Source organism: Cebus imitator, unplaced genomic scaffold (genome assembly GCF_001604975.1).
Source record: "Cebus imitator isolate Cc_AM_T3 unplaced genomic scaffold, Cebus_imitator-1.0 Scaffold113, whole genome shotgun sequence".
In the NCBI taxonomy this organism is placed as follows: Eukaryota; Metazoa; Chordata; class Mammalia; order Primates; family Cebidae; genus Cebus; species Cebus imitator.
Genome location: NW_016107428.1, coordinates 7,023,662 through 7,036,617, shown reverse-complemented (window position 1 = coordinate 7,036,617; position 12,956 = coordinate 7,023,662). Strand labels below are relative to the sequence as shown.

The 12,956-nt window shown below is 37.3% G+C and overlaps 1 protein-coding gene across 1 annotated transcript in view; it reads right to left on the bottom strand.

The window, feature by feature from the left end:
• CCDC150 (coiled-coil domain containing 150) overlaps nucleotides 1-12,956 on the bottom strand; it is an 81,980-nt gene that overhangs the window by 56,807 nt on the left and 12,217 nt on the right. Inside the window, exons 3-6 of the mRNA XM_037742091.1 lie at nucleotides 9,554-9,774; nucleotides 9,275-9,453; nucleotides 7,381-7,449; nucleotides 502-618 (exon numbers count right to left, since the gene is read on the bottom strand). Coding sequence (XP_037598019.1) covers nucleotides 502-618; nucleotides 7,381-7,449; nucleotides 9,275-9,453; nucleotides 9,554-9,774 — 586 coding nt within the window. The remainder of the gene's footprint in view (nucleotides 1-501; nucleotides 619-7,380; nucleotides 7,450-9,274; nucleotides 9,454-9,553; nucleotides 9,775-12,956) is intronic.

Genomic DNA, 12,956 nt, shown 5'->3' with positions numbered 1-12,956 from the left:
CTCCCTGTGTCCATGTGTTCTCACTGTTCAACACCCGCCTATGAGTGAGAACATGTGGTATTTAATCTTCTGCTCCTGTGTGAGATTGCTGAGAATGATGGTTTCCAGGTTCACCCACGTCCATGTCAGACATACACAGCATGAGACCAGGGCAATGCCTTCCAAAATCAATCTCCATAGCAGAAAGTGGACAGTATAAGGCAAAGATATCTTTCCTTAGGAGCCAAGAGTCCACCTCTATAAAGCCTGAGGTAAATTAACCTCTCTGGTCCTTAGCTCTCTGATTTATAAATTAAGAGCATTTAATAATGACATTAGGGTCTTTCTTATTTTGCACTAACTTAAAAAAACAGTAGTAAGATTGTTAACATATTACTAACAAAAAGTAAATATTTTAGTAAATCTAGAGGAAATTAGTAAAATGTTAAGTTTATAGGTAAAATATCAATTTTTGTTTGGTTTCACATTCCAAATATACATAAGGAGAGGAATTCTTTCTACCTGTTTTCGTTCTACCTCCACTGTTGATCCCATTTCTTGTATTTTGAGGAGCATGGCTGATCCTGATTTCTCTAAAGATTCCCTAAGGTACTTCTCCTGAGCCAGTTGTCTCCTTAGCTACAAAGCAACACTGCAGTTAGGTAAGACCAACTGAACATCATACTATTTCAACAAACATCAAAGTTACCTGAGAAGTTTGTCAGACGTGCCATCTCATCCCCCAACAGTCTTAATTCATTTATGACTACTCAGAAACATGCTTTTGTTTCTCCCTGGATTACCTAGGAATACCTCCTAAGGAATGTAGATCAAAATTTATTGCTCTCATCCTCCTATAGTTTAGGTCTGTTTTCCAAACTGGAGGTTAAAACCCATTCGTAAATTGAAAGAAGCGCTTAGAATAAGGGGGAAAAAAAGACTAGAAAAAAAATATCAGAGTACATAGGAAGTAGTAAGGGGAAGTTCTGCTTTGTGAAATGTTTGTGTATATATGTATGTGTGTTGCAGTGTAAAATATATGTCCAACAATGGATTGTCAAAAAAAAGTTTGAAAAACACTAGTATTCTTTGTGTATTTTCTGTATTTCTATATTTTCTGGCTTTATTTTTCAATTCTAATTTTCCTGTATTTTGATTTATCTATATATTTTTTATCCTTCAGTATTACAAATCTCTCTCTGAAAACTGTTTTCATTCTGTTTTGGAATTTAGAGTTCTAAACAAATAATGAAATAACCATTAAGTGGCAGACAAAACTGATACTCAAAGAATTTAGGTGCTGTAATATTGTGATATAATAAGAAATATATATTTAGTCTCTGACCCTGGTTCCTAGCACATAGCTCATAAAAACCTTGGAATCACCTCAAAAGAGTGTCTTTTGTGTGCTAATGAATTATTGGCTGGGGTGGGGGAAGATAGGTAGCTGTGGTAGGGGCTGGTCCCCAGAAAGACCAAGGCATGATTAGAGGATTGGGACTTCTAGCCCTCCTTTCAACCTCTAATGATGGGAAAAGGGCTGTAAGGGAAGTTGATCATCAGTGGCCAATGATTTAATCAATCATGTCTATGTAATGAAGCCTCCATAAAATTCAGAAGAACTAGGTTCAGAGTGCTTCTGGATAGCTGAACACATGGAGGTGCTTGGAGGGTGATGAGCCCCAGAAAGGGCCTGCGCCCCTTCCCACATGCCTTGCCCTAAGCATCTCTTTCATCTGGCTGCTCAACAGTATCCTTTGTAATGTCCTCTATAACAAATGTGTGTAAATGAAGTGTCTGAATTCTCTGAGCTATTCTAGCAAATTACTGAAACTTGTGGAGAGGCATCATAGGAACACCGATTTTTTGCAAGTCAGTTAGAAGGACAACTTGAGGCTTGCAATTGGCATCTAAAGTGGGGGGCAATCTTGTGAGACTGAATCATCACCTATCTCCAGGTAGATAGTGTCAGGACTCAATTGAATTAATTGAGGACACTCAACTGGTGTCCACGAAGATCAGAATTTCTTGGTGTGTCATTGGGTGTCAGAACTGTTGTGCTGTGAGGTATGTAAGAGTGGAAAAACACACTTTGTTTTTTTTCCCTATTTTGGAGGCACACTGACCTTATTTCTGTCAATAAATGACTATAAAAAGAATCACACAAAATAAAAAGAAGGTTAAGCGTCTCTTTTATTATTAGGTAAAGAGATCCCTTCCAATTGAAACAGGAATTGCAGAGAATGCTATTCCTTTTAAGAAGTGATGTGAAACTGAAAGATGTTCTATTTTAAAACATCACTGTAGATGACATTGAGTACCCTCTACCTGTTTTCTAAATTGTACACATATTTTTTCCTCTATGGATAATATATTTTATATTTTTTAAAATGTTTCTTAAAAGTTAAAAAAGGTTAAAAATGTGTTGGGGTAAAACTATTACAAGATTGATCATTTTGGAAATGCTCTATAACTTTTTAGATCATATCCTTGATAAAATGACATACAGGTTTTTCCAATTTTTCACTATTCTAAATACTGCTCTCCTGAACATACTTGTGAGTAGATCTTTCCTTACTTTTCTGATTATTTCCTTAGGACAAATTCCTATAAGAAGAATCACTAGGTTAAAGGTATAAATGTTTTTAAAATTTTTTGATACATACTGTAATTTTCTAATTATTACCTTCCTATCTTACTATTTGAATAAATCTCATCAGTACTATGTATTAAAATTTGCTTAAATCTCTTCTGATGTAATAAATGAAAACTAACATCTTAATATTTCTGTATTTCTTTGGTTACTATGAGATATCTTCTAATATTGTTATCAGCTCTTTATATATTAATAAACTGTCAATACTTATCCTTTGTCCATTTTTTAGGGGGTATTTTTAGATAATTTTATGGTTTTTTTTTTTTTTTTTTTTTTTTTTTTTTTTTTTTTTTTTTTTTTTTTCATTTTTTTTTTTTGAAACAAGGTCTCACTGTGTCAACCAGGTTGAGTGAAGTGGTACAACCATGACTCACTGCAGTCTTGACCTCCCAGGCTCAAGTGATCCTCCCACCTCAGCCTCCTGAGTACCTGGTACTAAAGGAGTGTGCCACCATGCCCAGCTGATTTTAAAAATTTGCTATTGATCCAGGGTCTCACACTGTTGCCAAGGCTGGTCTCAAACTTCTGGGCTCAAGTGACCCTCCTGCCTTAGCCTCCTAAAATGCTAAGATTACAGGTATGAGCCACTGTGCCTGGCAGTTTTGAGTTTTGGGGGGGTTTTTGGAGACAGGATCTCACTCTGTGGCCAAGGCTGTAGTGCAGTGGCATGATCACTGCAGCCTCAACCTCACAGGCTCAACTGATCCTTCCACCTCAGCCTGCTAAGTAGCTGGGACCACAGGTGTACACCACTGTGCCTGGCTAATTTTTTTTTTTTTTTTGGTAGAAATGGAATTTTGCCATGTTGCTCAGGCTAAGTTCTTTAAAAGGGAAGACTATTAACTCTTTGCCTAGTTGTGTTATAATGCCTTATTACAGGAGTCCCCAACCCCCGGGGCCACAGACTGGTACTGCTCTATGGCTTGTTAGTAACCAGGCCACAGAGCAGGAGGTGAGCAGTGGGTGAACCAGCCCTACCGCCTGAGCTCTGCCTTCTGTCAGATCAGTGGCAGCATTAGATTATCACAGGACCATGAACTCTAATGTGAACTGTGCAAGCAAGGGATCTAGGTTGCGTGCTTCTTTTCAGAATCTAACTAATGCCTGATGATTTGAGGTGGAACAGTTTCATCCCAAAACCATTCCCCTCAACTCCCCAACCCCATGGAAAAACTGTCTTCCACAAAACTGGTCCCTAGTGCCAAAAAGGTTAGGGACTGCTGTTTTATTAGTTTTGCTTTTTATATGTAGAAGTATTCTTCTACATATAAAGGTCAGTGGTCAAATCTACTGACCTTTTTATAATTCCATTCTTTTTAAGCTTAGAAATTGCATATTTACTCAATGATATGTTAAACATTACAATCTTATGTAAGAATGAGCCATTTTATTTGTGGTTATATTTTTTCAGATTTTAGTTTCAGATTATAATTATATAGAGTAGCTTAGTATACTTTTCTAAACTTTGTGTCAATTTATACAATTTGTTCAAGATAAAATTTATTCCTTGAAAGTTTCAAAATACTCACCCAGGAAATCATCTCATTTAAATTTTAGTTGCATCACTGTCAAATGTGATTCAATCTCTAGTTCATTCGGAATTAAATATTTCACTCTTTTAAATTCTGTGTTAATCACCCCATTATGTATGCTTCAAAGCATTCAGCTAGCCACCTTTTTAAAGAATGGCCACTTTCAAAAACAGACATTTTCCTCTCTTATACATGGGCCACTTTCAAAAACAGACATTTTCCTCTCTTATACATGATATACCTATAATGTGCTGTACAAAAGCATATTGCAAAGAGAATGCTTTAATACTGAAGTATTTATTTCCGAAGTACTATTAAGGGCAATCAGTTAATCCATTGAATGTTTATCATATCCAGATTTTGTATCTATCTTATATTTATTATATCTTAGGAAGATAAATACCACACTTCTTCTATCTGTATATAATCCTTTGTCATAGGCTGATTGTGTCCTCTAAAATTCTTACGTTGAAGCCCAACATCTGCTACCACACAAGGAGACTTTATTTGGAGATAGGGCCTTTCAACGGGCTTCAACTGGCGATTAAATTAAAACAAAGCCACTGGGGTGGACCCTAAACCAATCTGACTATATCCCTCTTAGAAAAGATTTAGACACACAAAGACACCAGAGATGGGTATACACAAAGAAAAGAGCATGTGAGGACCCAGTTAGAAGGTGGACACCTTCAAGTCAAGGAGAAAGGCCTCAAGAGAAACCAAATCTGCTAACACCTTGACTTTGGACTTCAAGCCTCCAGAACATATAAATAAATAAATTTCTGTTTACACCACCAAGTCTTTAGGACTTTGTTATGGCAGCCCCGCAAAATAATACACCCTTTCTATTTCACATGGCCTCAGAATGCCCATGTTTGACTAGCGTAGTACTTCTGCATGTCTTTGACAGAGTTTAATCAAAATTCAAGACTTTACCATAGAACCAAGAATTAAGAATAAGACTTTCCTAGTAAAAAATAATGTTAAGTGGCAATCCAAAAGAGAAAAGATTGTCTTTTCAACAAACAGTGCCAGAAACACTGGACATCCATATACCAAGAAGAAATTCATCTAGATACAGATCTCATACCTTTCATAAAAATCAGCTCAAAATAGATCAAAGACCTAAATGTAAAATGAAAACCTACAAAATCTCTTAGAAGATTATGCAAAAGAAAATCTAGGTGACTTGGGTTTGTTGACTTTTTAGATACAATTCTAAAATTACAATCCATGAAAGAAAAAATTGATATACTGGACTTCATTAAAATTAAAAGTTCCTGTTCTGTGAAAGACAACTAAAAGCATAAAAAGATAAGCTATGCAGTAGGGGAAAATATTTGTGTAACACATCTTTGATAAAGGACTGGTACCCAAAATATACAAAGAACTCTTAAAACATAACAATAAGAAATAACCCAGTTACAAAATGGGGTAAAAGTCTAACAGATAACTCACCAAAGGAGATATACGGATGGCAAATAAACACATGAAAAGATGCTCAATGTCATTATATCATTAGGGATTGCAAATCAAAACAAGATACCACTACACATCTATTGGAATGGCAAAAAATTCAAAACACTGACAAGACCAAATGCTGGTGAGGATGTGCAGTAACCATAACTCCTATTCCTTGCTGATGGGCATGAAAAATGATACAGCCATTTTGTAAGACAGGTTGGCAGCTTCATGCAAAGCTAAATATAGGCTTACCAGATGATCCAGCAATTATACTCCTAAGTATTATATTTACTCGAAAAAGCTGCAAACTTATGTCTATGTAAGAACCTGCACACAATGTTTACAGCAGCTTTACTCATAATTGCCAAAAATTGGAAGCAAACAATATGTCCTTGAATAGGTGAATGGATAAACAAATTGTGGCACATACAATAGAACACTGTTCAGCTATATAAAGAAATGAGTTACTGAGCCAGGAAAAACCATGAAGGAACTTGAAGCACATATGCTAAAAAAGAAGTCAGTACAAAAAGGCTACATACTTACTGTATGATTCCAACAATAACACAACTACACAGACAAAAAAAGAAAATCAATCGTTGTCAGGGGCTTCGGGGAAGACATGAGGAGGGATGGGTAGGTGGAGCACAGGGCATTTTTAGGGCAGTGCATCTATTCTGTGTGATCCCATAATGATGAATACATGGCATTATGCATTTGTCAAACCCACAGAACTTTACGGCATGATGAATAGTGAATTTTAACATACTTCACTAAATGATGGATCAATATTGGCTCGTCAAATGTTACAAAAGTACCATACTAATGCAAGATGTTAATAATAGGGAAACTACAGGAGTGGAGAGAAGGGTATAGAGGAACTCCGTGTTTTCTGCATCATTTTTCTGTGAACCTAAAACTGCCCTAAAAATAGTCTATTAAAATATCTTAAAAATAATACATTCTAACTATGAACAATCAAGCTTTTATCAGAAATTACTGGCAAATAAAATACTCAATGTAAGACAATTTTCCAAATACTGATGCTTACCACCTAAGCACTAAAATTTAGAACCTTAAAAATAATTTTGCATAAGAATTTTCCTTAAAAATATGTCTACTTCTCATTTTGTATAACAGAATCTTTTAAATATAATTTGACCCACTTAATTTGAACCAACAAAAATTATTAATACCATTATATCATGGAATATTGAGGTTTCAGGCTGCTGCCAGAATATACTGAGTTAGTAATTATACTGATTCTTCCACTGTTTTCAGCTGAAAATTTTTAGTCCAACAGCTTTTAGCAGCCACCTACTTCATATTTCCCAATCTGCTATCGACTAAAACAAGCTGAAATGAAAGTTTAAGGTAAAATTAGATGAGCAGACTTACTAATAACTTTTTATTTTAAATACAACTTTAGATTAAAAGGCCTTTGCATGAAAGCGTCCACTTAACTACAGTATAGGGGCTGCCACAAGTGATAACTATTTCCTTCCTGGCTCACAGAGCATTTATTTTTTATTTCTAGTTTTATGGCAGTATTGAGGTAAAAGGAAGTCTTAATGTCATATAAGGGCAGAAACTTTCACTTGAATTCAATGTGGCATATTTTTAAAGTCTCCCTACTACATAGTCACATATTTCCTTCTTCAAACGTTTCTTTTCATTCTCTCTTTCAGCTTTCTTGATTTCCCTCGTGCAATTCCAACACCTCCTCCACCCTCCATCTTTTTGTCTTACCTCCTGAATTTTAAGGTTCATTTTACGTTTTGTGGTCTTCAGTTCCTCTTCAATAACGGCTGCATTCTTCTAAAAGTAGAAGGAAAAAAGGTTCTAAATAATCTGAAATGACAGGAAAAAATTGTCTATAGGTATTATTGGATCAAATCAGGTTTTTTTCTGGCAACCTATACATACATGCCATTTTTAATATGGTTATAACTCTTTGTTATAAGCCCAAAGTAATTATTACCATGAGTTATTTAGCAGGAAGGTTATTTTATTACATATAAGGTTATTTTATTATATATGCATATTATATATACATGATTTCTATAATTTCCTCTTTTATATCATAAATAGTGGTTAATTACACCCACCTCCTATATAAGATTCAGTAATTAACGGATAATCTGGTAATTGAAAGACATTTTACTTACAGGGTAAATTCTTAATTTTTTTAAGAACTCTATTTTTTCCACCTTCAAATATTATTCATGCTTACGAGCTGAGGATAAAAGCTTTCCCTACTTATTCTCTTTTTTATTAAGATGAATGGCACCACAATCTCAGATGTAAAGGCTCAGAGCCATCTTTGCCTTCCTTACTGCCACCAGTTCCTCCCAATACCATATTCTAACATATCTTTTTTTTTTTTTTTTTAAAGAATCAACTTTTTGTTTCATTGACTTTTGTATTGTTTACTTCATTCTCATTTCATTTCATTTCTTTCTTTCTTTTCTTTTTCTTTTTTTTTTTTTTTTTTTAAAGAATATTCTTCTTTCTTTTCAAAATGCCACAACCCTAGATCAGACCTAATTTGGCTCATGCCTCAAATAATGCCATGGATTCCTAATTGGTTTCCCTGCCTCCAAGTTCTCTCTCCATTTTCAATATCCTGTAATACTGCTAAATTTGTTTTCCTGTTTTCATTATGTCACTTCCATATCAAAAATCTTAATCTTTCAAGTAGTTGGGGTTGATCCTATGGGGAGTGCTGCCTTGAAAGGATCAACCTCAACTACTAATTATTATTGACTTTGAGCTGCTCTATGTCATTGCTAGCTAATACCCAACTTATTTCCCACAAACAAATCCTCACTCTTGAAAGACTAGTTTATACATTTCCCCTAGCTGTACCCAGTAGAAACATCTGGGTTCAAACCTGAGTAACAAGAAGATGACAGGCATGTGTGATCTTAGACAAGTAATTTCTCCCAGGGAGCCAGTACTATCATTGTTAAAAAATAGGAACAGTAATATCCTACTTCCCAAGGTTTTGCAAAGATTAAACAAAATAATACATTGACCATCGATTATGTTGCCTAGCCCATGAAGGGAGAACAACATTGTCAGTTTCTTTTCCAAGGAGTCCTTATTCTTTGCTGCCTCTGCATATGCTCCTTGAAATTTCCTCACCCCTATACTTTGCTTCTAAAGGTCCTATCCCTTTCCTGAAGCCTACCTAATCTATTCTAGATAGGGCGTGCTCACCCTTTCAGACATGTCTGAACACAAAGCCCTTACTCGGCAATATTCACTTTTTGTCCTATACTATACCGTAACATTTCCTATACTCCTATTTTTCCCTTATTGAATTTTTCATGCTGTGGCTTGTTCTCCCAATAAGCATAAGAGTTCCTGAAGAGCACAGGCTCTGTCTCATACCTCTGGACCCTTACCATCACTTGTATGGGGTAAATGCTGTCTAAATAATCAATCACGGACAGCACACAGTGGTTTAGGTTATCAATGCAAATGTCATAGGCCAAGAGTCCTCAAATCAACATGCCAAATGTCAAATGCCGAGAATCTTCATATCAACATCACCTATTTTTAAAAGTCAGTGTCATAGGTCTGTTGCCTCCTCCAGCTAACACATAACAGCGCGTACTTCAGGACTCTAGACTCAAACCTTTGTTTGCGAGGCAATCTCCAGAGTGGCAGTCAACCTTTGCACCTCATCTTGTGCCTTGTCTTCTTCCTCTTTTACAGCTCTCAGTTGCTGGCGCAAATTCATAACTTCGAGATGTAACAGTTTCAGGTCCTTAGAATGCTCGTCCTGTACTGTATTCAGTTGATCTTTCAGAAAAGCTACCAGATAGCACAGGAGGGACATCAAGCAATAGAAAGTCAGTAAAGGAAATCAAGCACCTACACAGGACCAAATTTCTGATGATTCTTATCTCTATACCTGTTTTCTGAGGATTCAAATCCTTTTCAGTTTGCAGGCGAAAGATGTTCATCTTCAAGGACTGAATGAGGCTTTCAAGACGGCACATTCGATTTACCAGAAACTCACAGTTCTTCCATAAAATGTCAGTTTTTCCTGCACAAATTACTTCATTTTGAATAGGACTAATGACTTTCTGGCTCTCCAGGTCTTCTAAACAGCTTGGAGTTTCCAACTGGCCTCTGGACAAAGATCCCAATAAAACAATATTATGCAATGCAATTTCTACTACAGTAATCCCAACAATTGAGTCAATGTAACATTTCCAGTTAAGAATAACTGGAGCGTGACATCACCAACATGACAGGTCTCTGACTCTCCCTCCATGTAGGGATACACTAAATAAACATCTATACACAGATCTATTCCCTCTGAGACAAAGTCAGAAACAAGTTGAGAGACTCTTCTGTATCTGGCAACTGAGAAAATACTCACATTGACTAGGTAGGAAAAGCTGAGGCACACTCAGGCCCAAACTCCACTCCAGGCACTGTTAAGAAGGTATCCCCAACACCCACCCTCTCCCTGAGGAGAGTAGGGTTTGGACCACATATTTAGAGCCCTAACTCTAAGATTCCCCACAGTGTGGCTCGATTCACCTGGCTCTAGGGGCAGAAGGGATTAGGCATACATGAGTCTCCCTAGACTGTAGAACAAAGAGGTGATTATATATGGGTGTGTAAGCATTTACAGAGGCTTCATCCCCCAGGATCAGGGTAGAGAAAGGACTAAAACTCAAAGCTCCCAGTTTCTGCTTAGAAGAGGTTTGCCAGTGTACTCTGTCAACTGCTGCTGTTAAGAGTTGAGCTTCATACAAGCCTGCACCAGAGAATTAATTGGGCTGACAAACACCAACCTTTGGCAGCCCCCAAACCTATTCCCCTGGCTCATTCCATCAATAACTCCACGCTACCAATTCCTCCTGGAAAAAGTTTTTCCATGTATCAAGTGCCCCAACTTTTAAAACTTCTACTTGAGGGACTGCATCCTAAATATCCTAGCTCTAGGGGTAGAAAGGATTAGGAATACAAGACTCTCATATGAGACTCACGGGTTGCAATACCAGGAGGTGGTTTTAAACGGGAGTGTAAGCAGTTCCAGGGACTACACCTCTTGGAAGCAGTGAAGAGAAAGTGATAAAACACACAGTTTTGCTTTTGTCTAAAAAGGATTTCTCTGTACATTCTTCCAGTGAATAATTGATGGTCTGGCTTCTAACTAACTTACATCAGGGAGTTAATGGGGCAGGCAAACAATACACCTCCGGCAGTCTAAATGAGAGCTTGGTACTTGCCAAGATTTCTCCCCTAGCTTGCCCCAGTGATAACTCCAAGTCTACAGAAGCTTCCTATACGTAGTTTGTCCACTCATCAAGTGTCGTAACTTCTACAGCTCTCATACAAGGACTACCTCCTTAGACATCCAGCTCTGGGAGCTGATTTGGCTCTGCATTTCCAAGTATCTTTAGGCCACAGAAAACAAAGAGGTAGATATACAATGGGCCCACTTCCAGTGGCCATATCCTCACAAGATTCAGTCTGAATGACAGTACTACAGGTATTTGCCACAGAGCTTCTCCCTGGCTTAAAGAGAGAAAAATGCCTGCCTTTGCGCAGATAGATAATGCCTGCTTTAGTGCAATAAGGGATAAATACCTGCTCTCAGCTTCACCCTGCGGATAGAAGGAACTGGAACCTGCATCTAACACCGCAACATTTTCGGCTGCATCTAGAGAGCATAGCTTCTGTCGTACCGCTCTCATGGTACTAACAAGACTTGGCACATCTTAATCTTCTGGGGCCACCAAAAATAGAGAGATCGGATTGTACAAATACAGAGATTTGAGACAGGTATTATAATTTCTGGCTATATGAATTGGTAAGATCTCCTACACGAGGGCCAGTTTGACAAGACTGGGAGAGGTTACTGTCTTATTCAATCCACAGAAACCAACACAGGGTTTAAAAAAAAAATGAAGACATAGGAAAATGTTCCAAATAAAAGAACAAGATAAATCTCCAGAAACCAATCCTACTGAAATGGAGATATGTGGTTTATCCAGGAAGACATTCAAAATAATGGTCATAAAGATGCTCACAAAGGTCAGGAAAATAATGCAAGAACAAACAGAATTTCAACAAAAGAGAGTAAGAAAGTATAAAAAAGTACCCAACAAATCATATAGTGAAGAATACTATAATAAAACTGAAAAAATTCAATATAGGGGCTCAATGACAGACTATATCAAGTGGAAGTGAATAAGTAAACCTGAGGACAGGTCACTGAAAATCATCCAACGTGAGAAGCAGAAAGAAAAAAATGGAAATGAGTAGATAGTTTATGGAACTTATGAGATACCATCAACAGAACAATATGCCCATGATCACAAGTACAGAAGACAAAGTAAAAGGAACAGAAAACACATTCGAAGAAACAGCAAAAACACTTCCCAAGCCTGGGGAATGATATAGAAATCCAGGTCCAAGAAGCCTAAAGGATGACAAATAAGATGAATTCAGAGTTTCATAGTCCCATACTTAGACACTTACACAGTTTGGACATTTGTCCCCTCCAAATCTCACGTTAAAAAGTGATTCCCACTGTTGGAGGTAGGGCCTTGGCGGGAGCTGTTTGGGTCATGGGACAGATCACTTATGAGTGGCTTGGTAATGAGTGAGTTCTCACTTTTAGTTCACACAGAGTTGGCTGTCTAAAGGAGCATGGCATCTCCTTCTCTCTCTCACTCCCTGTTTTACCATGTGACTCACCTGCTCCCCCTTTGCCTTCCACCATGATTTAAGCTTCTTGAGGCCCTCATTAGAAGGTAAACAGATACTGGTGCCATGCTTTTATAGCCTGCAGAACTATGAGCCAAATATATGTCTTTTCTTTATAAATTACCCAGCCTCAAGTATACCCTTATAGCAGCACAAAATAGACTAACACAGAAAGTTGGTAATAGAGAGAAGCACTGGCATAAAGATACTTGAAAATGTAAAAGCAGCTTTGGAAATGGGTGATGGGCCTCCACTGGAAGAGTTTGGAGGGCTAAGAAGAACACAGGAAAACAAGGGAAAGTGGAACTTCTTAGAGACTTAAGTGGTTCTAACAAAAATGCTGCTAGATATGTAGACAGAGGACAGGCTGATGAAGTCTCAGATAAAAATGAGGAAGTTATCGGAAAATAGAGTAAAGGACACCCATGTGACACCCTAGCAAAGAACTTGGCTGCACTATGTCCATGTTCTAGGGATCTGTGGAAGTTTGGATTTTTTTTTTTTTTTTTTTTTTTGAGACAGTCTTGCTCTGTCTCCAGCTGCCAGGCTGGAGTTCAGTGGCTTGATCTCAGCTCACTGCAATCTCT